At 35.2% G+C, this 27,033-nt stretch overlaps 1 protein-coding gene and 2 pseudogenes across 1 annotated transcript; all 3 read right to left on the bottom strand.

Moving 5' to 3' along the window:
* Positions 1 to 15,235: 15,235 nt before the first annotated feature.
* Positions 15,236 to 17,109, bottom strand: LOC107868737 (26S proteasome regulatory subunit 7-like). The gene is made up of 5 exons (XM_047411666.1): positions 16,956 to 17,109; positions 16,670 to 16,824; positions 15,513 to 15,587; positions 15,381 to 15,440; positions 15,236 to 15,274 (listed from the first exon to the last, which is right to left on the bottom strand). Exons 1-5 carry the CDS (start codon positions 17,107 to 17,109, stop codon positions 15,236 to 15,238), a joined length of 483 nt encoding a protein of 160 aa, XP_047267622.1.
* Positions 17,110 to 17,917: 808 nt separating this feature from the next.
* On the bottom strand, positions 17,918 to 18,501 carry LOC107868736 (annotated as a pseudogene).
* Positions 18,502 to 20,669: 2,168 nt separating this feature from the next.
* Positions 20,670 to 22,702, bottom strand: LOC107868735 (annotated as a pseudogene).
* Between the last annotated feature and the right edge of the window lie 4,331 nt (positions 22,703 to 27,033).

Below are 27,033 nucleotides of genomic sequence, written 5' to 3'. Positions count from 1 at the left end.
CCTTGACTAACTCCTTCAGTCTGACCAAACTAGCATCTAAGTATTGTTTTTCCTTCACTTCCGAAACCAAGGAGGATTCGGAACTACTCTGAACCCCTATACTACCTTCAGCAGAGTCAAACAACCTAACCCCCAATCTAACCAAACTATGTACATCGCGAGCCAACTCTTTCTTACCTTGTACCACATGTGAAACACTACCCATGGACACTCTACTTAGGGCATCCGCCACAACATTGGCCTTGCCCGGATGGTACAACACACACATATCATAGTTCTTTAATAATTCTAACCATCGTCTCTGCCTAAGATTCAATTCTCTCTGGGTAAACACATACTGCAGACTCTTATGATCAGTGAAAACATCAACATGGACACCATACAAATAGTGTCTCTAGATTTTCAAAGCAAATACAACAGCAGCCAACTCAAGGTCATGGGTGGGGTAATTTTTTTATGGGGTTTCAACTGTCTAGAAGCATAAGCTATCACCTTACCCTTCTGCATCAATATGCAACCCAATCCAACTCTCAAAGCTTCACAGTATACCACAAAACCATCAACACCATCAGGCAAAGTCAAAATAGGGCTAAACTGAGTCGAGTATTCAACTCCTGAAAACTCTTATCACAAGATTTGGACCATAAGAACTTCACTTTATTTTAGGTCAACCGAGTCATAGGAGACGTTATAGAGGAGAAACCCTCAACAAAACGGCAGTAATAGCTAGCTAAACCCAAGAAACTTCAGATATCAGTCGGAGAAATAGGTCTAGGCCAATTTTTAACAGCTTTAGTCTTTTGGGGATCAACTCTAATACCCTCAAAAGAAATGATATGACCCAAAAAAGCAACTGACCTTAGGCAAAACTCACACTTACTGAACTTGGCCAACAACTTGTGATCTCTAAGGGTTTGCAATAAAGTTCGGAGATGATCAGAATATTCATCCTCACTACGGGAGTACACCAGCATATCATCGATGAATACTATGACAAACATATCCAGATATGATCTGAACACTCAATTCATGAGGTTCATGAAAGCTACTGGGGCATTAGTTAACCTAAAATACATAACAAAAAACTCAAAATGGCCATAACGAGTTTGAAAAGCGGTTTTTAGGATGTCACACTCCCTAACTTTTAGTTGATGATAGCCGGAACGAAGGTCTATCTTTGAGAAATCATTTGCACCTTGCAATTGGTCAAATAAATCATCTAGTCTCGGAAGGAGGTACTTATTTTGTACGGTGACTTTATTCATTTGGTGGTAATTAATGCACATATGCAAAGAGCAATCTTTCTTTCTCACAAACAACACAGAAGCACCCCAAGGAGAAACACTGGGCCTTATGAAACCCTTATCTAGTAGATCTTTGAGTTGCTCTTTCAACTCCTTAAGTTCTGCAGGGGCCATACGGTAAGTAGGAATAGAAATAGGCTGAGTATTGGGAAGAAAATCAATCCCAAACTCTATCTCTATATTAGGAGGTATCCCTGGGAGATCATCCAGAAAGACATCAGAAAACTCATTGACGACATTAACAGACTGGAGAGTTGGAGTCTCAGACTTAGTGTCTCTGACTCTAACCAAATGGTAAATAGACCCCTTGGAAATAAGCTTTCTAGCTTTGAGGTAAGAGATAAAATGACTCTTGGGTGACACAAAATTCCCAGACCACTCAAACACGGATGCACCCGGAAACTGAAACTTAACTGCTCGGGTCCGACAATCAATAGAGGCATAAGAAGAATACAACCAGTCCATACCTAGAATCACATCAAAATATACCATGTCTAACTCAATCAGATCAGCCAACAAGTCTCTATGAAGAACGGTAACAGGATACTTTTTATACACTTTTTGGGCAACAATCGAATCACCCACTCGGGTAGAAACTAGGATAGGCTCAGGAATAATCTCAGGACTCATTTCAAAATTCACAGCAATCAAAGGTATAACATATGAGAAACTAGATCCAGGATCTAACAAAGCATACACATCAAACTGAAATATACGAAGCATACCAGTAATAATATCGGGAGAGTCCTCCTGTTCCTAGCGGGATATTAAAGCATAGAATCTATTCTAGCACTGCCCGCCATTATTGCTAGAAGAGGCGCCCTGAGCTGGGGCTGGGCGAGTCGCTGGAACTGGAGCACTAACAGTCTGAGTCTAGGTGTGAGGGCGATAGTCACGATGCCCTTGCCCATCCTATGGACAATGTCTAACTCTGTGACCCATGTCACCACATCGGAAACAACCCCTCTTCTCACCCTAACACTCACCCGAATAAGCCCTACCACACTTAGAACATAGGAGATAATTTGGCTTACTGCCAGTACTGTACTGGGACCTGGATGCATATGACCTGGTACCTTGCTCCTGCCTACCTCTAGGAACGAGAGCACTAGCAGATGATGGTGCTGTCATAGATGAACGATCGTGATACTGAAGGCGACTCCCTCCCTGCGATCTAGTCTGACCCTGTCCGTGCTGCTCGGACCTAGCTCTCTTATTCCCTCTCATTCTATCTCTATTATTAATCTTGTCTACCTCAATCTGTTGGGCATGAGTCATCAGCCTAGAAAGATTCATCTCACTATTCAGCATAGCAGACCTACACTCCTTAACCACATAACTAGACACTCCAGTCACAAACTTACTCATACTATCCCGATTATCAGCCACTAAGTCAGGAGAATACTTGGCCAACTGATTGAACTTTAGACAGTACTCCTTAAAAGTCATAGAGCCCTGTCGCAGGTTCATAAACTCTTTTACCTTCGCCTCCCTCATCTCCAAAGGGAAAAACTTATCTAGGAATGCATCCTGGAACTTTTACCAAGTTTTAGGGACATCTCCCTTACCTCTACCTTTCCTCCAAGCAACAACCCATTCATAAGCAGGGTCTTTCAACCTATACGCAGCCAACTCCACACTATGTTCCTTAGATATATGCATCACCTGAGTAATCTTCCGCACCTCCTCTAAAAATAACTGTGGATCCTCATCAGACTTGGACCCATAGAATTCTGGCGAATTTATCTGCATGAAGTCACGGATCCTGGTAGCAGCTGAATCACCTCCCTGCTGCTGTAGAGCTGGGGTCGGGTTGGCTTGAACATTTGCAGTAACAACTTGGGCCAGCGCCTAAAATGCTACCCAAAATTCAGCATGAGACACGTTTTCATTCAATAGGTCAGCGGGTTGAGGTTGATAACCATCATTATTTCTTCTCACTCAACGTGGAGGCATATTTATAAAAGAAGAGAGCACGAATCAATAACAGAGAGAGACACTTTAAACATGATAGACTTCTGAAAGAAAGAATCACACTTTTTCCTAAAATATCTTGAAGCCTCTTGCTCATAGATGTGGTGCGCTACACACCGATGATTAAGACTCTACTTTACGCGGCTTGTCAGACTCCCTAGGACACCTTAAAAACTTAGGCTCTGATACAGAGTTTGTATAGCCCCAGAAAACGAGCCCTGGAACGTCACATGGTACTTGAGGCTATGAATAGTCCCAAGCTAACCCTTTAAGCCATTTTCATTCAGTTCAACACAAATAAATGGGGTTTCCATAAATAACCCTCAAATATAAACAGAGTAATCATCATTCAAGAATAAAAGAATTTCAGAAAGATAACAAAATAGGACTTATTAGTCAACTCCTAACATCCATACTGGTCTGACAAGCCTCTAAGAAAATTAATAAAACTAGTGAGCCATTGAGACATGCCCCAACTGACTCATACTCAGTTATCAAATGTAAACAATTCCATGAAACCAACATCAGACATCAGGTCCTCAAAATATGTGGACTCATCACAACAGAGGATGTAGAACAGCGTGCCCAAAGAATCACTATCGAACCTGGAACTGAGCACCTGAACCTACATTCTAAGAAAATGCAGCCCACATCCGAAGATGTGGGTCAGTACCATGGAAAGGAACTGAGTATATGAGGGTGTATGCAGTTGTATAAACATCATCATCATAAATATTTATAAGAAATATGCAGGATGTATGAAAGACTCACATAGCCCAAAGAAAATCATCATAATCATGAGAAGATGAAATAAGTACAATAACACATGTGAGTCATCATATAATTTGTCAATCACTTTCAGTTCATCAAGAATATCAATTCTCATGATGTAAATATCATTTAAATCTTTCAAAAGAATAACTTTCACAATTCCACTTTCAAATCACTTCACCATTCACCATAGACACAAGGAAACACACACACACTGGGAGATCCTATAACCGACATAAATCATGTGAGCTACATGGAGTCCAACGTACAATCCACGTTGGGGAGACCCGTCCTATCCTTGCCATCAGAGTAGGACTATCGATATCAAATCCACACAAACTAGTGATCACTATATAAATCAGCATCAGGCTCACTCCTACGAGGGAACATAGTTCTAAGGAAGTAAGGTCACTTTATACCTCCCACTCGGTGCTAAAGATTTCTCCCAGACTTAGCTCAGATCATTTCAAAGACAATCCACAACAAAACAATTTCAGTAATATATAAATATATATCGGGAGCCATCATGCTTCCCATCTATCAAAATCAACAACGTTGTAGATTTCTTTCACACTTGAGTTCAAAACAACTCCATTAAGACCAAAAGGTCAAATCATTCAAAATATCTCACATATTCAAGATCAATGTGCTTATAACACACACTTTCTCAAAAAAAAAACACAATTTCCAATAGAGATTCACGACTCAAATATCAAAGTCATGATAAATATCGTTCAAGATTCATGCTTTATATCACCACACATGTAAATTCATCTTTCAAAAGTATAAACATTAAGATTTCATAATATTCATCATAAGATATGGGTTCATGCTTTAAATTCATAAAAATCAAATAAAAATCATGCCTTTGTAAAGAAAATTATTTTTGGGCACAAGAACGAAAGAGAGTTCTTGTTGAAAAACCCCACATACCTTGAATGATGAACTTTAGATTGATACTCATTTTTGAGATGTTAATCGTGCCTTTGAATGATGGTTCTTGAAGTTCTTGAACTAGGAACTTGGAATCTTGAATAAATTTGTAGAATTAATGGTGAACTTTGGAGGTTCTTGAAGTTGGATGTAGGAGCTTAGGGTTTTCTTTTTGAGGGAGTTTGATGAAATATAACATATAATTCTTCTAATAGGCTTTAATATAGGTTTTGGACGGATTTTGGGTGAGGGGGAATGACCAAAACGCCCCTAAAAATCAAAAAAAAATTGAATCTGTCCTTTGGTAGACTGTTTTGATAGTCTAAAGTAGATCAACCATAACGTTTTACTCTGATATTCAAATTGGATAAAACTAATTTCATTAGAAAGAGGACTCTCATATATTTTCGTTGATATATTGTATCTCACCCAGATCATTATGTACAAGAAGTTATGATTATTTAAAGTTGGAGCAAAAATACGCCAGGCCTCAGTACTTTTTCCTGCATATTTTATTGTTCACTACTATTCACCTTTCGATTGAAATGTTCATAACTCGTCGCTCGGGTGTCCATTTTAGATGATCCACATATCGTTGGAAAACTTATTCGATACTCTACGTAATGGTGGTTCATAATCTAAGACATTTCTCATGGAAAATTTATAATTCATTCTAGAAGATAGAACCTAACACGTTTACACACAAAATTTTAATGAAAAATTTCCCGGGGTATTATATTAGCGACCTTAATTTGATCACATAGAATCCCCACGTAAAATACAAATTCAGTCGGTAACCACCTTTATGGACCTCGAAAGGTGCCTAACACCTTCCTTTTGAGGTAATTTGAACCCTTACCCGATCTTTGATGAACTAAGACAAAACAACAAAATAGGTTCATAGTAGCCTAGACCGGTTCCCTAACGTACCTTAATTTGTTAGGTGACTACTCTTCACACTCTACCTTCAAACACATCCAAAAAAAGAGTTTGTCACATCAAATCCCGCTTTTCGCGAGGAAAATGGAGCGCGACACTAGCTGAGAGAATTTTGGAGCTGTTAGGGTCATGGATTTTGGGGGATCCCCATCGTCCCTGATGAAAAAAGGTCCCACGACTAAAAAGCCTGGTACTTTGGGAGAAAATAAAGGGAGGTTATTGCTCATGCTCATTAGCTCCGTCGATATTAGTTCTGTGACAGGTTGGGTGGGAAGTTCTGGTTTGTTAGGCTCATGGATGTGGTAAACCAGACATTCTAACCATAGTTTTAGAGGTCCTGGTTCGGTTCTTCCATTATTAACTGAGCCAGGTAGAAATAATTTTGGATTAACATAATTATATTCCTCCTTTCTAAGTTCAGGTAGAGGGGTAACACTTGCTGGTTTAGGCATATTTCTAGCCATTAAGTTGGTTGATGGTCCATTCCTAGGGGTTGGGACCTGAAGATTATTAGGCTAAGGCTTGGTTGGACGTTAGTGGACTCATTTTTCCTTTTTTGTGTTTTAGAATTTGAAGGGGGGAAATATCAATTAGGGTAGTCTAAATATCCCTTTTGTGGGAAGGTATATGGTTAGGGGGGACTTTTGAAGTTTCTTCATCATTACCATCTTTTTTTGCATTTAATAGAAAGATAGGAGAAGTGACTTCTCCTTGATTGATGTGGGAGTCTTGCACAGGTGCAAGAGGTATTGGCGATTGACCACTAGAGGCAGATGAGAGAGAAATCTAGAATTGAGGAAAGTTGTCCAATTCATTTTTGCAGCCGGCATCTTTAACCTCTGACTTAAAATGATTTAAATAAAAGTTATAATTAATATTAGAGGTTTTGGGACATCCTTGCTGAGGAGTAATTTTAAGGAGATGGGCTTGGGCGCTTTCTTGGGCCTCTTTATTTTCTCCCGATCCTGAGTGGATATTGGTAGTATGTTGGGCCATTGAGGAGTTTTTCATCTAGCCCAAAGTTTTTTCTTTTTGGTCCAACGAGTTGTTGGCCATCTGAGAAGGGTTACTCCTGGGATCAGGGCCCAGAATAGTAGGGCAAGCCATGCTACCATCTCTACCAGCTGCGCCGCTATTTTTGGTGGTGCAATGATGGAGATTAGAGGTTTGGAGGAACTTACTTGTTTGCGCATCGAACACCTTTACCTTTATATTCACTCTCGTTTGGTAGCTGCTTACCGATTTCATATTTGCCATTTGGGATCGCTGTTTAGTGAAGGAAAGCATTTGTCAGTCGTTCTTTGGTGGTGCCGACTTGTAATGTGGTGGAATTTCATCGTCGATTTGGTCTCCTGGAATGTTTACTGGTTGCTAGGGCTTGTGAGAGCATTAGCCGAAGAAATGACCAAGCCTTCCACAACCCTTGCATAGAAAGCCTCCACCCTGGATCTAATCGGGGTTTCAAGTGGGACTTGGACACAGATTCTAGTATAATGGCCTCTGAGAATGGCAGAGGTACACGGGTCAATCTTCAGCAATTTTCCAATTCTTCTCCCAACTTTCTCTATTATCTGACCATCGTAAAATTCTATAGGTTATTGAGATAGTCTGACCTAAATTGTCGTGGTCTCAATTGTGGATTTTGAGGGGACAAAGTTTGGTTCCCAAACTCTTACTGATAAGAAAGCCTCGGCAATAATCAGGGTCCTCCTTGTATTGCTATTGATTGTGAGGTTGGATCTTTGAATTTAATTGTGAAGAAGCTGAGTCCTAGATCAATGAGGATGATGGTTTCCTTCAGCTTCCATAGATCTGTTAACTTTTTCTTTAGGTATTCATGATTGAAACTCTTCCGCATTGTTTTAATAATAACTGAGAACTTCCACAGGGCATACAGACGTAGCTTGTCCTCAGTAGAGAGGTCAATTGCTGAGTTGTCAGCGTGCTCCGATAGAGAGGCTTCCAGATCCGGTAAGGAGGTACTATAATTTGGGACTTTTTCCTTTCCTTTTAGGATTTTGAGGTAAGCGAGTTCCTCACTATTGTCAATTGCCATATTACAATTGAGTGCATCTAGGGGGTCGGCAGTTTCGATGGGATATCAGTCATACTCCGATCAAAAATTTTGAAAGTAAATTTTTGTAAATTCTAGAGAGAAGTTTGTTTGTCTCTCTCTAAAATAAAAATTTAGAGTTGATTTTCTTTAGACTTTTACTCTAGTTGGTAACTTATCATTTATTACAAACCAATAAATAATATTTATATTTATTTTTTAAATAATCTAATTATGTACTCAATATTATTTTTGAATTCATCATTATTGAGTCAACTTTAACGAGAAAACAAGCAGAGGAGAAAACGTGTGGTTCGAATTCAAAAATCTACTTTCTTTAGTGGCATTAGACCATATGGTATTATATAATTAACTATATTTGTCAACTTCTACTCACGAGGTTAATAAGATTTTCTTCCTATCTTTTTTTAAAGAAAAAACTATCTAATATCATAACTTAATTCATCTAAAAAATTTAAAATTTCTACCTTTTTAATTAATTATTAAAATATTTGATTTACATTCTCTCTGTTTAAATTTTTGAATACATCACAAACTCCTCATAACTCGCGTAATGGACTGCAATTCTCGACATAAATCAAGGGCATGCTTTAATAAATTTCAGAGAAATTAGGAGCAACAAGTTCTCCAGTTTTTTCTTTAATTTGATTATCCATTTTAATTCAATTCTCCTCCACCACCTCTGCAACTCCTCCACAGTTCCACCCTGTTGTTCTCAGATCTTCCAAATTTCTATTATTTTTTTGCTGTATCTCCACCTTTTTCTCAAGTTTTCCTTTTCTCTTGTCGGAAAAACATCACCAACGACAGCGAAAAGGTTCCATCTCTCCCACTACAAATCATGTTTAAAATTTGACAAAGATAATGTAAAAGTACAAATGCTATGTATTTTATTATTTTTGTATACAGATATATAAGAATGATGTATCTGATTGAAAATATGACAAAAATGATTAATTGAAATTTCTTTTTATGTTGCAGATACATAAGACTTATGTATCAAAATGATATTTGTGTTACTGATACATAAAAATTATGTTTCAGGATGAGTATCTCTTGAAAATATGACAAAAATTATGTATCACAATGCGTTTTTGTGTTAATGATACATATGACTTATGTATCGAAATGAGATTTGTGTTACTGATACATAAGTGTGTGAATTTGGGTGGATGATGGTGTTCACATGGTGTTTATAGGACGGAAAAAGGCGTATGACAAGGTCCCTAAGGAGGTTCGTTGGAGTTGCCTAGAGGTGAGGGGGGTTCCGGTGGCGTACATCAGAGCGATTACGGACATGTATGAGGGGGTGAAGACTCAGGTAAGGACAGTGGGAGGAGATTCTGAGCATTTTCCAGTCTTGATAGGGTTGTACCAGGGATCAAACTCTTATTCCGTTTTTATTCGCTTTGGTGATAGATGTGTTGGCGCGGAATATACAAGGCGAGGCGCCTTGGTATATGCTTTTCGCGGATGATATAGTTTTGATTGATGAATGGCGACAAGGGGTTAATGATAAGCTAGAGATTTGGAGAGAAACCCTAGAGTCTAAAGATTTTTGATTAAGTAGGACCAGTACGGAGTAATTGGAGTGCAAGTTTAATGACTCGAGACATGAGGAGGAGGTGGTAGTAAAGTTGGATTCTCAGGCAGTTTGTAAGAGAGATAGTTTTAAGTATCTCGGGTCTACGATTCAGGGGAATGGAGAGATAGATAAGGATGTCTCTCACCGTATTGGGACAGGCTGGATGAAATGGAGGCTCGCTTTGGAAATTTTATGCGATAAAAAGGTGTCTCCCAAGCTTAAAGGCAAATTCTATAAAGTAGTAGTCCAGCCTGCTATGTTGTATGGAGCAGAATGTTGTCCGGTTAAGAATCCTCATATCCAAAAGTTGAAGGTGACAGAAAGAAGAATGTTGCGTTAGATGTGTCGATTCACAAGGGCGGATAACTATATAAAGTAACAGTATAGATAAATTTAACGTTTTAGATTATCATTAATAAGGTTAATTTAGCAAAATATACCTCTAAGTAAAATTTTCTTAAGAATTGTGTTATATCAACAAAAAGTTAAATAATATGAAATGAATTTAGTAAGCGAGTGATAAAACACGAAAATATACGCACATGCATGTACATACATATGTATATATACACACTTAGGAGTGGGTTGTTTGGAAACAAGTTATTCCAAAATTAGTTATCACAAAATAAGTTGTACTAACATGTATGTGTGATAACTTATCTCATCACTGTGGTATAAATGGGCGACAAATAATTTTGAGACTACCTAATACATCTAATTAAATACAGGATAAATAATCATGAACTTTATCTATGAATTATTATAATTATACATCACACCAAACGACTCTTTAATACATATAATACTAAAATAACGATCTTAAAAAATAACATTGAATTTTGTGATAAATTTTTAAAAAAGCATTAATTTGCTTATAAAGTTAATAAACTTATATAAAATGCTACAAATATCCATGTTAAAAAATATTCATTATATATAATATAAAAAGATATTATATAAATATAGGATTAAATTACAAGGACAAAATGGACATTGCATGGGATAAAGGGGGGAGTATGATTATTGTTCAATATTGAGGGGGGAGTTTGATTTTTTAATCAAAGTTGGAGGGTGAAAATGATTTTCACCCCATTTAAACACATAGCACTCATATAATATAGAATATTAAAATTCATTTTAATTGATATATACAATATCAATTTTCAAGTGATTAAAAAACTATTTAATTTAAAATATGTAATTCAACAATGGAGTCGACATTTTTATTATTTTATAGAGAAATTAAAATATATAAATAAACGTAATAATTATTCAAATAAATTTAACGTATAATATATTCATAAATAAAATATATATATATATATATATATATATATGTGTGTGTGTGTGTGTGTGTGTGTGTGTGTGTGAAATGAAAATCATAGAATTTGAGGGTATTTTTGTCATTTTATAATTTTATACCAAAGATAAATTGTGTTGGGATAGTAATCCCACCATATGTGTGGATAACTTATCCCGGTACTATTTATTAGTCGCAGGATAAGTTATCCCGAATATTGACAACCAAATGATAGATTAAAAATTTTATCTCGAGATTATTATTTTATTTTGGAATTATTTACTTTAATACCGCACACCAAACGACCCCTAATTATGGTATTATTTCAAATACACAATAAAGTCGTGGAGAGCCAAGTGAAATTCGATCAACGGAATGATTTAATCTATGAATAATGTCATCGTGATAATGAACGTGAGACTTGGAAAGAGGTTGTATCCACCATATTAACTTAACTACGAAATAAAAAATAAAAAATAAATAAAAGAGATTACATATTACTAAATTAACTTTATTATTCCTAATTACGTTTTCAAAATCTAAATTTGATTAACTTCATGTAATTATTTAATGCTAGAGGTTCTAGTATTAGAAGGAAATCTCTTGACTTAAATTGGATAAACAAATTAAAATAACTTGCAACAACCTGATTTTTGGTAAAAAAAATTTGAAATATTCATTTCTATGTGATTTGACCTTTTTATCCCTTTTCGTGATTGCTTTATAGTATTTCTGGGATGTGTGGATGATTGACACAGTTTTCAATACATTTCGGTATGATTTATGTGAAATTGTGATTTTTGGTGGCTTAAAAGCCTTATAGTTGACTTCGGTCAACATTTATTGATCTGTGCATCAGATGACAAAATGGACTGCGCTAGCAAATCTGAAACATTAATTTTATATTGGTTACATGGTTGATGTGATTTTATGACTTTTAAACCTCATTTCGATCCTTGGTTCGGAAAGTTCTGAAATTGAATTTCGGGAGTCAACTATGTGAAAATAATTTTTTTTTTTGAAAATATGATATTTTCTTTGAGTTTGGAGTATCGAATTTGATAGGGCAGCATATTTCATTTGCGTTCACGAAATTTCAGATGAATTTCGAGGGGTCCGTGGAGATTTGGACTCTATATATACCCATGTTTCGCCATTTTTCTTCATTTTTGAGACTTGAAGCTTAGGGTTTCACACTTTTGAGAAATTTCTTCCATTTCTAAGCCTGGGTAAGCTTCTAAACACCTATTTCAACTACTTTGGTTTAATTTTATCATCTAATTCTTGTTTTAACGCGAATTAAAGTGAAAAATTGGAGATTTTGGCTCGAAAGGCCTAAAACTTTTATTTCTTCGATTCAAACCCTGTTTTCAACCCATTTTCACTTGGGTAAGCTTCTAGTCTTATAATTATAAGTTTTCTCACAATTTCATCTTCAAATTCTTAATTTCAAAAAGAATTTTTGGGGATTTTGTCGGTAAAGCTTAAACATATTTTTTTTCAATTTGATCCTGATGTTAAACTTGTTTTCACTTGAATTTTCAGATGTATACTCCTATAATTATGAGGAACATGTTTCAAAAATAAAACTATGATTTATCACTTCTTTTTTGAAAATTCGTTTCGGGAGTCCGTGTTGACCCCTATTCAAAAATAGGCAATATGGTCGTCGCTTTCTTTTAACGTATAAATTCTATATTTTCATATTTTAATTAATTTTGAGTCTATTCGGATGGAGCAAAACTTTGGAATGAAGGCGTGCGGACCGATTTTCAACACTCAAGATAGGTTATAGTTTAACTTTCTTCAGATTGGGTTGGGTAGTTAATGTTGATACAAAATCATGTTAAAGGTGTGGAAACAAATCATGAAAATGTCTAAATTACTGTGTTGTGCCCGTGTGGGGGCCTATATTGATGTACTTAGTTAATTTGGAACATAATTTTCTATGTGTGACCGTGCAGGGCCTTATATGTTATTGTTGGCCTGATGTGTCTGAAATTAATTGTATCTTGTTAAATGAAAAAGTCTATTGTGCTATTGGCATATGGTTTATGTTGGATTTCATAGATGGTTGAAAATATTGAGTGGATTATTGGCTCACTTGGTTGGTATGGTTGGATATGGAAACAGTCATTCTGGTTGATTGTGAGCATTACATCCTCATATCATATACATCCATAAAATATTGGTACCACCATGAAAATACTGATTTTTTTTGACAGAAAATGTGGCATCTTTATAATCTTTTACCGAAGGATGTGTCGGATAGGAGATATGGATATGGATTGGATATGAATTGTATACGGTTTGACGAAACCCTCATGGATCCTATGTCGGGAAGCTTTAACTCCAAAAGTGTATACGGAGGTTGTCCGACAATCTCGTGCATCACATCATCATTATCATCATTACCTTCAACATCTTCATTGTATTTGTGTTTACATTGTGTCTTTATCTCTGTTGATGTATGCCTATCTATGTGTAATTCTTTTTGTAGTACTCGTATGTGTGATATTTGTTTACTTGTATTTCTTTCTCGTAATTGCTATGATGTATGTTAAGATTATAGAACTGTTAGTGAACACGGTGTGGGTTATCATTGTGGGATATTTTCTGATTGCAATTAACGTGGTCTTGGTGAGTATTTTGTATGCTTTATTTTCTACTTTACTCAGTCGGCCTATGATACCTACTGAGTACAAGTGGACTGTACTCACCCCTACTGCGCCCTTTCGGTGCAAATACTCATTTGAGTGTGCCTCACGGTAGTTGACTTCAGGCAATACTTTGGAGCTATTCGAGGTAGCGGTTGGATTCACTATAACAAAATTGATATATAGCTACTAAATTATTACCTACGAAATAAAATTCGTCACTAATTGTTCACCTTTTATGACGAAAAATAAATTTAGTATCTAAATACATGAAGCACATACTTTTAGTAACGAAACATAAAATTTCGTAGCAAAGTTTTGTCCTCTAAAGTTTCCCACTAAAAAATATTTTGGCGCCATTTTATTAAGTGTCATTAGTGATGAATTTTAAGTCTTCAATGACACCCTTTTTATATCGCTAATAATAGATCCAATTTATGATAAATTATTTTTTTACTTGAATTAGTTATAATGTTAGAGACCAAAAAAAATTCGTCATAAAAAATAAATTGTCACAATAGCGACAAAATAGAGTTTGTAGTTAAATATTATACGTTTTAGCTACAAAATTTGATATTTAATTGTGACATCAGTTTTTGTCACTAATACTATAAGCAATTAGTTACGAGCATTTTATTATCTCTAATCAATTGGTGATTTAGTGACGACATAATTTTATCACAAAATATATCATCATTAAATAGTGACAATTTTAAATTTGTAGCGGGATAATTTAACTATTTGTGATGAAAAAATTTCGTACCTAAATATAAATTAATCTTTGGCTATTCTTGTTTATGATTATAGAAAATCCATTGTATATCGATATGGCTATAGAAAATAAGACTCGATCTAATTGTGGGAAGTTGAAGTTGAAGTTGAAGTTGAAGTGAACTAAGTGAATGAATTTTTTGAAAGGGTGCAAAGTCAATGTGTTACTCTTATCACATGTGGAAACATTCTAAGTAGACCGAGATTAAATATGATCAACTAGATTTTGTAGCTATCCTTGTAAGTTTTTGCAACCAAAATATATATTTAATTGTGACCATAGTTTTTGTAACTAATAATTCAAACAATTAGCGATGATTGTATTATTGTCACTGTTTAAAATTTTTTTAGGACAATATAATATGTATTATTGAAGTGCAATGTACAACTTTAACAGCCAATCTTTGCAGAACACGACAAGATCAAGAATCATATGGGTGCAACTACCACAACACGAGCTAATAAACGAAGCAATTCCATTGAAGTTTTACAAACAACATAAGCATTCACTTAAATGTATAATGTAAGCTTGTCTAATGATCTCAATGTTTTTCTCTCTTTGCAGCTAAAACTAGATTCAACTCTTAGAGAAAAAATTATGTGTATTCCCGTCCAAAATATTAGGAGCTTGCTACACTCATATTTCCTCTACCTATTATATACTTGCAAAAAGAATAAAGATCGTTAGAAAATCTAATTAGCACCCTGCAGTTAGCTGTGCAGAACTAACTGCATCCATGTGCTGAAGATGCAAAGCAACCAAAAGACCTTGCAATATTTCTACAGGTCCTCCAGCCACTTGAAAATCAAGGAACTTTATCTGTTTCATGTAGTATTCTTCTAGTGGTTTGACCTGCTCTGTATGCATCTGCAGGTTCTTCCTCGAGACATCGTCCATGATACTTAAAGGCTTAAAATGACCACCCTCTAGCTGACGACTGTATTAATTCTAGAAGTTCCCATCACCTGCACCAAAAAAGGGACATGCATAACGATGCCCATCATCATAACTAAAGAAAATATACATAACTAAAATCATTACAGATTAAGAGAAAAATAGTAATCTCAAAACCTTTCCTATGGCACTGTTTAGTTTTGCGAAAACTTCAACCCGGAAAAACTCAGGTAATACCTGCAGGAAGAAATTATTCAAAAACCAGAAGGTATTATCTTCTTGCAGAGAGGTTTGATTTTTGGCACTAACTTCTGCACTTAAAGCAGTATAGTTTGAAAACCTATTCATCATATGAGAAAGAACCGTCTTGATATCAACAGATGGCTGGAAACACAACGGCATAAGTGTTTCATAATGGCATATATGACATAGTAAATGATATGATAACACAAATGACAATGCAAATAGTAGGTTCTATTAGAAAAGAACCATCGATTTTCCGGTATTTGGAACTGTCACGGAGATAGTTTACAAGTAGCAAGACTTCACTTCACTATGGATCCATATGTGGTCCAGATCTGGTCTTAGATTTTCTTTTGATTAGTATAGAAATACTGAATTTTTGCATACCTAATCTCTTAAGTTGCCAACCAATCTTCTAGCATTAGAAACAAAGTGCATTATTCATTGGCCTCCATAACCAACATTTTGATTTGATAACACGAAGGTTATCATTTTCTTATTTTAACATTCTTGTAGACGGTAATCCAAACCCACACCCCTGGGATCCCACCAGGGAAACGTTAAGTAAAAAAATCCAAAGGTACAACTTCTTGAGAGATATTGCACAAAGCTCGCCAGACAAACTAAAGTAAACCCCTCCTAAAGAAAGAAAAACTTAGAGAAGATATAAAATTTGTAGCCAAAGACAAGATGAAAATTACAGACAGAAATTTAAAACTGAAAGTTTGTAAGGTTATAACTCTTACTAGTATGTAGCAAGCGACAGTCCGATACCATCTCCTTTGAAAGCATTCCTCAAATATCCTAAACATAGAGACTAATTAGCTAATAATGGACTTGGACACAAGCAGAATTAAGTTTCTAACATCTATGATCTAACTAATAGGCTTTTGCTATAGATCAAAGTTGCTCATTTGTTAAAATTCATTCAGTAGTATCGTACAAGTTAAAGAATAATTCTTTTACATACTCAGTCGATCTTCCAGCAGCAGCAAATAAATCTGCCCAATGTCAGTCATCAGTCTATCTTGCAACACTAATGACAAGTCAAAGTACTCCAAAAAATTTCTAATCAAATCACGTTTTATCCAGAAGTGAGGAATTTGCAGAATGGTCGGGAATAACACACTGATTCTTGCTCCTGTAAAATAAGATCCATATTTTACTACTATGATGAAAATAATGTGTTCTGGGGATTGACAGAGGCCGAAAAAAGATCTAACCTGGAACAGTTCATGAACCATTCTAGCCCCCTCACTAACATATTTATGAACAAGCTCACTACCAATAACACGAATGAAACATGCATCTGTATAATTTGCAACTGCTTTGGAAAGAAATATTTTCCCAGTACCAGAGGACCATTGCAGAGAACACCCTAAGGGGGAGGGGGATCAATTCCAAGTTTGACAAATTGAGCAAGAAAAAGAGCACAACCTAATTTGTCAACCAACCAAAGGGAAAAAAAATTGAGCAAGAAAATGAGCACAACCTAATTTGTCAACCAACCAAAGGGGAAAAAGAAAATCTGAAACACAACAGACGAATGAGCACTCATCAGCACCTCTCGCATCTTCTCAATTTGCTTCATACATCCTCCTACATCATTATATGTAACATCAGGTTTTTCCTCGATAGTGAAGTGACCATAGCTGGGATCCATTCTTCTCTGTAACTGTAACCTGATAGCATTGCCTCATCCTCCAGTGGCTACATTAACTCATCCACTATTGATATATCAACCCATATAGAGAAGTGGAGCTGAGATGTAATTAATATAGGATTGACAGGCTCTTCAATGGACCAAGGTAGCTGGTCCAATATAATTTCTCTATTCTGTCCCTCAAGTTGATGGAATTTTCTTTGCCGCTGCAATTCCTGCAGATTGCACAATGCTAAAAAACTTTCACAATATTATTGTTTAAGGTCTCCTTTCATTGTGAAAAGTGGGTTTTGAACATCAATTGGTCCCTTAGACTATAGTCATCTGTCTAATCTCGTTTACACTAACCAATAATATCTGGAAGCTACATAAGTTTGTTAAGATTCCAATCTTGCTAATGATTTGAAGTTTAAACTCATCCTGGAATACGATTTTCATGAATATTAGTGGATCTTTGATTTGAGGAAAGGCATTTGCTACCTTTTCATCATACATAGTAGTCTAGGTTGTTCGGTTCCATTTCCAAACTTTCTGTACTGTTCATATTATAAACATGAAAATTACGATACCTAGCTAAATGACACATTGGCCTGGAAAAAATAAAGACTTTCATTGTGGAATTCAGAAATTCCACTGATCTAATTGATTTTTAGCTTCATCCATGACTTTCTGGGCCTTCTTCCTCTGATAAAAAATTGGGCAGTCTCGAAAGAACTAAGTGTTTCGTATGGTCCAATCGAATGAGAACAGGAATATCTTTGTGATGTGGTTCAGCGTCCTTGTGTTCTACAAATACTCAATGGACTGACTATATAAGGCTGTTCTTTGGGCTAACGATCTTTGCTGGCTTTTCGTAGTACTTTGGAGGCTTGATAGGAGATTTTGGCTTTGGCATGCTTAGTGTCCTTACGAGTACCTCAGAACCCTTGGGTAAGACTGTCGTCAAGAAAGAGAATACAATTTAGTAGGTATCATGGTACAAAATAATAGTCAGGATCAACGACACAAGTATCATGGACTACGGAACTTGTTGTACACCAAATTGAAACATAACATTGACACCAGAGAGTGACAACTTAATTTTGTGTTCCTCACTTGCAGATGATTGAAGAATTTCTTCAAATTGAGATCCATGTTCATAATATCCTCATTGACATCAACATCAATATTTTCGGGAAGCAAATCAGCAACATCATTTCTAGCGAACCCAAAATAATCATCACTAATTTCCTCATCCTGATGCTGGCTCGTCCAGTAGTCACGGAACTATGTTGCGGTTGTTACCAAATTCCACCATTCAAGTGAAAAGTCCTCCATTTGTCATACATAAGATGGGATGAACAGAGGTGCATTTGGATCCTGTGTTGACCTTCCTCCAGAAACTAACACCATTCTTCTTTCACCAAATTGCTCTCTGAAGATGTTTGAGAAAAGAATGAATCCAACATATTAGTCTATAAAAATAGCAAAAAAAAAAGCCAAATATGATAACTTAATCTAGGAAACAGCAAATCAAACGTTCAATTATCACCCAATTATTAGTAACCTTTCCTCGAAACTCTCGAAGTATTGAATAATCCATACCTTGTACTTACCATATTCAATTAGCACTAAGTTTTGTAGGTACTTTAAAAAAAGATCCATAAAGAGAAGAACGCAAATATCTTGAGCAAAATAATTGCATTTCTGATCACCTACTTAGAGAGATGATCATTTTCCAACTAATATAGAGGTAGCAGAAATTGAAGGATTTTACAACACCACGAAGGTGCCTGCAGGAGGTATTTGGAGACAAACTAACTTTCAGGGTTCTCCATAACTCACTCTGTAGTGTTCATTTTGGATTACATCTTTCACTTATTTTTTTCTCCTCAAATGTAAGATATTATATGGACTCTAACATGTCATTGCTCCCTGGTGGTATAGATGGTATAGCACGATCCGTCCAATAAAAAGCTCAAATAATGGTCATACAAGAGAAGCAACAGAACTTAGCTACACCATTAAGGAGTACTGGGGGGAGGAAATGAAGTAGGCAAAGAAAAGAACTTTCTCTGTTTCCTATAGTATTCTTCTAGTGGTTTGACCTGCTCTGCCGGTTCTTCCTCAAGATATGGTTCATAATACTCGAAGGCCTAAAAATGACCACTCTCTGGCTGACGACTAGTATTAATTCCAGAAGATTCCATCACCTGCACCAACTAAGGGACACACATAACACGCATAACGAGGCCCATCATCATAACTAAAGCAAATATAAATAACTAAAATCATTGCAGATCAGGTGAAAAAATTTAGTGCAAGGACTTAAAAGTCATGTTATTCAATTCATTTTTGGAATATTTGCTTTGTTTTATCTGGATTCTAAAAAACAATGTTTGCCATTCAATATGATTATGTAAGTGTCTGTTTTTTGTGCACTAGAGAGTAAAATTTCTCATGTTCCAATTGCTAGAGTAAAATTTCTCATGTTCCAATTCTTAAGTTCATACATCTAGGAACTTACTTATAGTATGAGAACACTTAAATCTTCACAGCAATCCTCTATGATTTGACATTCTTCAGATTGCAACTCTAAGCAGGCAGCATAATCCTCAACCAAGGACCCTAAAACATTGGATTTTAAGAGCAACTGAACAAGCCCGGCCATCCAAGAACTGCCATCCACATAAAAACATCAACGATGCTAAAAATTGCTTCGGTAACATGACACAATGCAATCCTTTCTTATAAGTCATTACTCTTCATATAAGAGAGAATATTTCGCATTTGTTCATCCATGAAACATCTGTACCTTACCTAAGAAATTAAACAATTAGTAATGCTGCTAGTGTGTAATCTGCAAACAGTGTTTACAATAAAGGTAGCAAAAGATAGCAGCTTCTCCTAGTGGGGTTTAGCCTATACAAAAGAAAAAGTAGTAAACTCAAGATGAAGTTTTCGATTATTACCTGATACAAAGGACACCAAAACTCAAACACAGCTAAATATTTCTCCAATACTACATCAACAATTTCCAGATAAAAGAGGATAAATTTTTCAAGAAGTTGCCCATAAATTTGATTTGTTCTTTCAGAAATCAGATAATTGACTCCTGGTGAAAGAATAATCCTGATATTTCGGAACACAGTTTTACCACTCATAAAATCATGTATAACAGCAAAAAGACTTTACAGAACTGAGTTGCCAATGATAAGTATGGCAATAATAACTTAATGCATAGCAATACTGGCTAATACATACTTCTACTATTACATTTTGTTTAACACAATGTCCTTTTAAATATGACCCAAAAAGAACACCTTCCTAAATTTTGAAATAATATAAAATTTTACATACCATTGTACCCTTGATAGAGTCTATTTGGATTCTCTTATAACTTATGGTGTGTGAACATAAGTCAATAAGTTAGGAATCCTAACTTGTGGCTTATGACTTATTTTTGTTATTTTGGCTTAAAAACAAGTGCTTAAAAGCACTTTTTTATCTTACCTGAACACTACAAAAGTTCTTAAAAGCTATTTAGGGTTAAACGCACCTAAAGTAATCCAATCCAAATTTTAATCACCAAAACTTGAAATAACATAAGCAACTGAACAAGAAAAAGTAGAGGTCCATACTGATGGAAAAATAACTGCAGCATATAGGCAAACTATTCTATTGGTTGCCATGAGAACTAAAATATTCCCTTGAACATTTTTTTTGAAAGATCCATACACATCTGGGACAAATGTATTACTGTAAGCTATCAATTCTTCAGCAAATTTCTACTTTTCAGGATCCTACATCAATTTGCCGATGACGTTTTATCAATTTATGACTTATGATTTTACTAGACTGACATGGAAAAATAAACTTTCGCAACTTACATCTGGCAGAAGTGATGGTCCTTCAAAGTTACAATCAATATACTTAATCAGATCCAAGCTCTCTCCGATCACTTAGTTGTTGTGCTCCAGGGATGACACCTGTGAGGAGTAGAAATATAAATAACCAGAAGCGTAAAATGAGATGCTCTCTGAACATTCAAACATTCACTTGCTTCAAAGTACCTATATAAAAGCTTCTGTGCCAATTGGATATAGATGAGATTAAAGCATTTATGCACTGGCTCAGTAAATGATCATTGAATTCGAAGAGGAAGAGAAATTTTCTTCTCAAAAAATCATGGACATTTCTTCAGGGAGCTCTCGTACAATTTGCAATGAGGCCAAACACCAATGTCATAATCTTAAAATATAAGTGAATTGGGCAAATAAAAATGAACATTCTTCAAGTGGAAGAACTACCTTATTTGGAGGGTAAACTTTTTCCTTATACCAGGCAGGCCTATTCTGAAGATCAATTGGAACTAACTTGATCTTGTCTTGCAAACCCTGTAATTTAAAATGTTTGAAAATTATCTAGGTAATTAGGCCAATTGCCAGGTATAAGAACACCCTGATGAAGTAATTTCAAGAAGGATAGGCAGAGCAGTTAAACTATGGGTTCATCCAAAACCAATAGTTTTTCCACCAAACGTAGATAGATATGTGAAAAATCAACTAAAATTTATGAGTATTAAAATCTGAATGCAAATATCATACCGGATAGAATGAAGTAGTTCATGAAAGGGCCATTTGGTTTAGAGACGAGTTATGTAAGGATTCTTGTTATACCTTTTATCCCCTTAAAATAATAACATAGGCTTTGCATACAACAATTATATTAACCAAAATATGTGATATATAATGCTAAACTCTATGCAAGTTTCAGAAAGGGGCAATCAAACACTGCATTGCTAATATATAGTTTTATGCAGCTATTATAACATTAACACCTTAGCAATGCAACCAATCAAGCACTAAATTTAAAAAGAACAATCCAAAATAAACTAGATTAGCCATATTAAGAACCAGTAGCTAAACGATGAACCTTGAAATTTCTGGTAATCCAGGAACGCTGAGCATAGGGGCACTGATAATTGATGTGCAACCTTCAGAGAAGACAATATACTAAGATTACAATGTTCACACAGATAAATAACACCCTAACAACGACAAAGAACACATTTTTCTCAATTAAACTTATTAGTTCCATCAAAAAAAGACGGAAGTTGGAAAGTAGAATCCAGAGATAGTGGTAACCAAAAATTTGAAGTCAACTGGAACACAACTAGGCAAGAAGATGCTTTGTTGATTATTTTGGTAGAGAAGAAGAACGGCGAGGAACGGAAAGGCGTTTTGGTTTTGGCTTTTTGACTATGTTAACTTGCATGTTAGTCAGACTCTTCTGCTGATTTGCACCCTTAGACTCCATCTCACTGCTGAATTGGCCGACTAAATACACCTTATCAAAATCTATGTTAAGAGTCTGGGTTGACACTTAGAGGTTCTCCAATCAAATCTTGTTTTTCTGCAACATCAAATTTACATTCTGCACCCTGATCCACTTGAACTTCAAACATTTGATTAGAATTATATTCTTCCTTCCTATCATCATTTTCTATCACAAAATTAGATGTATCACCACGATGGGGTTCATCATATTCATGCAGCTTCTTTGGAAGAACCACATTAGTGATATCTGAATTACTCTTAGTATTATCATTCATGTTCTAAAAGGGCCAATAAGGCACAATCAATGCCACCAACAAGTATGTGGTAAGCAACATCATCACCCTAAAGTCCTTCATGGAAATTCATCTTAATAAGTATGTGTGCAAATAACTTATGAAATTCATCCCCCTAAAATCAACTAAACAAGATATAAATAATTTAGGAGGGTTATTTATTAACATGTACTTAATTGACCTTACTTATTATGAGGTTACATCACAAGTCAATGTTGTCGTTGTCATCTATTCTATCAGCTTCATTGTTAGTAGTACTATTATTACCTTCATTCTCCTCATGGTCATTGATGTACTCAACCATAGTTTCATCCTCTTGGTCAAAATCGTCTCCATTATAATCAACATCAACTTCATATTCTGTTTGAGCCTCCAATTCAATTACATTTGCATCCATGGTAATCGACTCAACATTATCTCTTTGTAGTTGACTCAATATATCAACTATATCATTAACAATTGATTTACTTTCAAGTGACGTATCTTGATACACTTCAGCATTTGTAATAGGCAACTCATTATTTTCTACCTCTGAGTTTTCCTTTTCTGGCACATCATATATGTGCCTACCTTGAAATTTGAGCATAATTCTACAATCTTTTCCCAGTTTTGGGTCACTAATATAAAACACTTGCTTTGCTTGAGTATCTAGTACAAAGGGATCATGTTCATACCAAAATCTTTTAACACAGACTCTCGTAAAATTTTTATCTTCTTGCATCCTTGTTTTCTTGCGAAGATCAAACCACTTGCATTTGAAAAGGAAAACTCAATTTTCTTCAACATGTTCTAACTCAAGGATGTCAGCTATGAGACCATAAAAATCAATCTCCACGTTTTCATGAAAGCCTCTAACAACTATACCGCAATTTTGATTTTTACGTAATTCATCGCGTTGTTGAATATGGTACCTAACACTATTTACAATACAACCAGTACATTTTTTTCCATGCACATCAGGACCCATAGCCAAAGGATATACTTTCATGATAGACCTTGATTTCTCCTTATTAAATAATTGCATGATCTATTAGAAAAAGTTATTGCTTCCAATTAGTAAAGAATAAAAAGATAAAATTTAAGCACACAACATGATTATTATCTTAAAGTCACTTACCTTCCTTCTGAACCATGAAGGAAATAGTTCTCTATGTTTCTTTTCTATATCCACAACACCTTGCTTCAATAGCTCTTTTTTATGCTCTCTACATGTAACAAAGTACGATTAAATCTAGTCTCAATGTCATCAAGATACATAGAGCAAAATTTCAAACATTCATCAATAATATAACCTTCTACAATAGAACCTTCAGGTCGTGCCTTGTTTCATACATAACGCTTAAGCTTGCACAATAACCTCTCAATTTTATACATCCAACAATATTGTATTGGTCCACTATACATTGTCTCTCATGGTAAATTCACAACCAAATATACCTAACACAAAAAAAAAACGGGTGGAAAAATCATCTCAAGCTTACATAATATAACAACTATATCCCTTTCTAGTTGTTCCAAGTCATCTCGTCTCAGTGTCTTACAACATAATCGCCGAAAAAAATCACCTAACTCAATCAATGTTGAAGAAACATCTTTATTTTTAAATCCACGAGTAGCAATAAGCAATACTCGATGTAACAAAATATGATAATCATGACTTTTGAGTCTAGTTATTTTACTATCATCCCCAGCTACACACCCTGAGATATTTGAAGCATAACCATCAAAAAATTTAACAGACTTTAACAATGCCCAAAACATCTTTTTCTCTCCTTTTGACATATTATAACAAGCACCAGGCATTGTATAATTAGAACCATCATGTAGCAACCATAATTCTTTTCTTATGTTCATATCCTATAGATCTTGTTTTGCTTTATATGTATCTTTAGTTTTCCCCTTAATATTTAATAATATTCCCAAAATAGCCTCAAAAATGTTCTTTTCTATGTGCATGACATCTAAATTATGTCGTAACTTCAAGTTCTTCTAGTAGGGCAACTCAAATAGAATACTTCTCCTTACCTAATTCAACTCTTCAGGAAGACGTTTCTTTCTTTTATTATTTGAGTGTTTTCCTGGTCTATAAGTACTGAGTAAATCTAATTGTTGCAATACATCATCACCTAAGAGCTCATTTGGCTTCATTCTTTTTTCTATCTTCCCATTAAATTTCTTGCTTCTTCTCCAAGAGTGACTGGATTCAAGATACCGACGGTGACCCGTGTAAGAAATTTTACCTCTTATCCTTTGTGAAGATGCATCCTCATTGCAAGTAGGACATGCCATGTATCCCTTAGTTCTCCATCCAGATAAATTGCCTAGTTCATCAAAAAAAATTATATGTTCAGCAATAGTTTATAATCAAACAAAAACATAACATATTCAAAAAAACAAGATTCTCTACAACAATGAATGAAGATTCAATTTTCTCATGTATTGTCAATCAACTAAAAGAACACCTCTTTTTCATGCAAAAATACAATTAATAATTGTACAACTTTTCTATCTCCCTATTCTTTTCTTATTAGAAGAGTTGTCTTCCAAAAATGAAAAATTATAAAGAATTTTAGAGAGTAGTTGAAAAATACTAGTGATCCAAGTGATAAATGGGGTTATATAACAATACACTTAAACTTGGAAGGGAATGCTATCAAAACTGAAGAAAATAAAGCAAGCAGTCATGAGAAGGACTTGATATCAATAATATTTCAACAAAACACCCCGCACTTTTCCATCTTTCTTACTCATCGACAAAAAAGTTATGAAGAGAATTAGTCAAATACATAAAAATACATTTGCAAAGTTTGACTCCTTCAAATCATTTTACAATACCACACAAATAGTTTATTACATTAATAGTATATATTATTGGACAACTAGGAAAGTAGAGAATTTTAAAACATACCATAAGTTGGGAAGTCATTTATGGTCCATAAAACACCAGCATGCATTTTGAAGCATTTCCCGGTTGATGCATCAAATGTCTCTGCACCATCACTCTATAACTCTTTCAACTCATCAACCAAAGGACGCAAATAAACACCAATATCCTTTCCTGGTGTTTGGGAATCAGGAATAAGTAATGACATCATCATAGATGGGTCCTTAAAATATTTCCATGGAGGAAGATTTTAAGGAACAAGAATGACAGGCCACATACTATATGATGTACTCATGTTACCATATGGATTAAAACCATCGGTTGCAAGACCAAGTCTAATATTACGAGGTTCTTATGCAAATCACTAATGATTCTTATCAAACTCTTTCCATGTTTCAGAATCATCCGGATGCCTTAATATGTTTGTCTCATCAAGACGTTTCTTTGATTGTCTCATCAAGACGTTTCTTTGATTTAAGGGAATACAACAAAGCCAAATATCTAAAGTTTGAAGGTTATCCATAAGTCACAACTAAATTCTTATCGGAAAATACACAAGATTATCAAAATTAATAGGTCTAAGGGTACTCTATAAGCCGCATCATATCCAAGATCAATTATGCACAGTATTACCTAATGACCACCAATTTGAGAGATATCTATAAGACATATTGTATCCAAGGTCGGATAATGTGCAGAAATACCTGAGAGCTAGCGATTAGAGGGATATTTGTAAGTCATCTCTTATCCAAGGTCGGATAATGTGAAAGATTACTCAAAAGCTAGAAACTCAAAGGATATTTGTATTTCACCTCATATCCAACATTAAATAATGTGCAAGATTATCCAAAGATTGATAATTCAAGAAAAATCTATAAGTCGTATCGATACGAAATATGCACAAGACTTACCCGAGGTCACATTTCAAAAAATCATTGCCAATAGCTGAAGGTGTTATCGTTCCATATACAAGAAGCATTATAGGTGACCAAAAGGGTTGCAACATTAGCATAGGATTTCGCGGTTGCAGGGACCGTTCTATACAAAGTATCATCGGTGCTCAAGAGGGTCACCACACTTTGAAGAAATTTTCAACCGTCAAAACAACTATTTTACCCAACAACCAAGAAAGTTGTTGTATCGGTTATAGCAAGAGTTGTCACCCTTCAAACAGGTACATGAGAGGATGACATTTTTTTCTAGGTAGCAACTTATGCGGAGATATGGTAAAAGACTATAAAACCTTTAGTGAATTATGTTTATCAGTAACAGCTTTGTTTGAGATGTTGTCGAGAGAATCCAAGCGAATAAAAATCTAAAACCAAAATCACAGGTGCGGACGAATCCAAAAAGGACGCAACATAACGTGAAACCTTTTCTTAGCAGTGAACTGGGACATAGTCTGAAGAGGAATATCAAACTCTTTGAA

Source organism: Capsicum annuum, chromosome 4 (genome assembly GCF_002878395.1).
Source record: "Capsicum annuum cultivar UCD-10X-F1 chromosome 4, UCD10Xv1.1, whole genome shotgun sequence".
Lineage (NCBI taxonomy): Eukaryota > Viridiplantae > Streptophyta > Magnoliopsida > Solanales > Solanaceae > Capsicum > Capsicum annuum.
This window is presented reverse-complemented; position numbering and strand designations above follow the sequence as displayed.

What these genes read in the sequence shown, in the direction of transcription:
- LOC107868737 (XM_047411666.1), bottom strand. Translation starts at nt 17,109, where the DNA reads ATGGATCCCAGCTATGGTCACTTCACTATCGAGGAAAAACCTGATGTT. An exon ending in TGGTTCATGAACTGTTCCAG is followed by an intron (nt 15,588 to 16,669) that starts GTTAGATCTTTT and finishes TTGTGTTTCCAG; the next exon opens with CCATCTGTTGATATCAAGAC. An exon ending in TAAACAGTGCCATAGGAAAG is followed by an intron (nt 15,275 to 15,380) that starts GTTTTGAGATTA and finishes TTTTTGGTGCAG; the next exon opens with GTGATGGGAACTTCTAGAAT.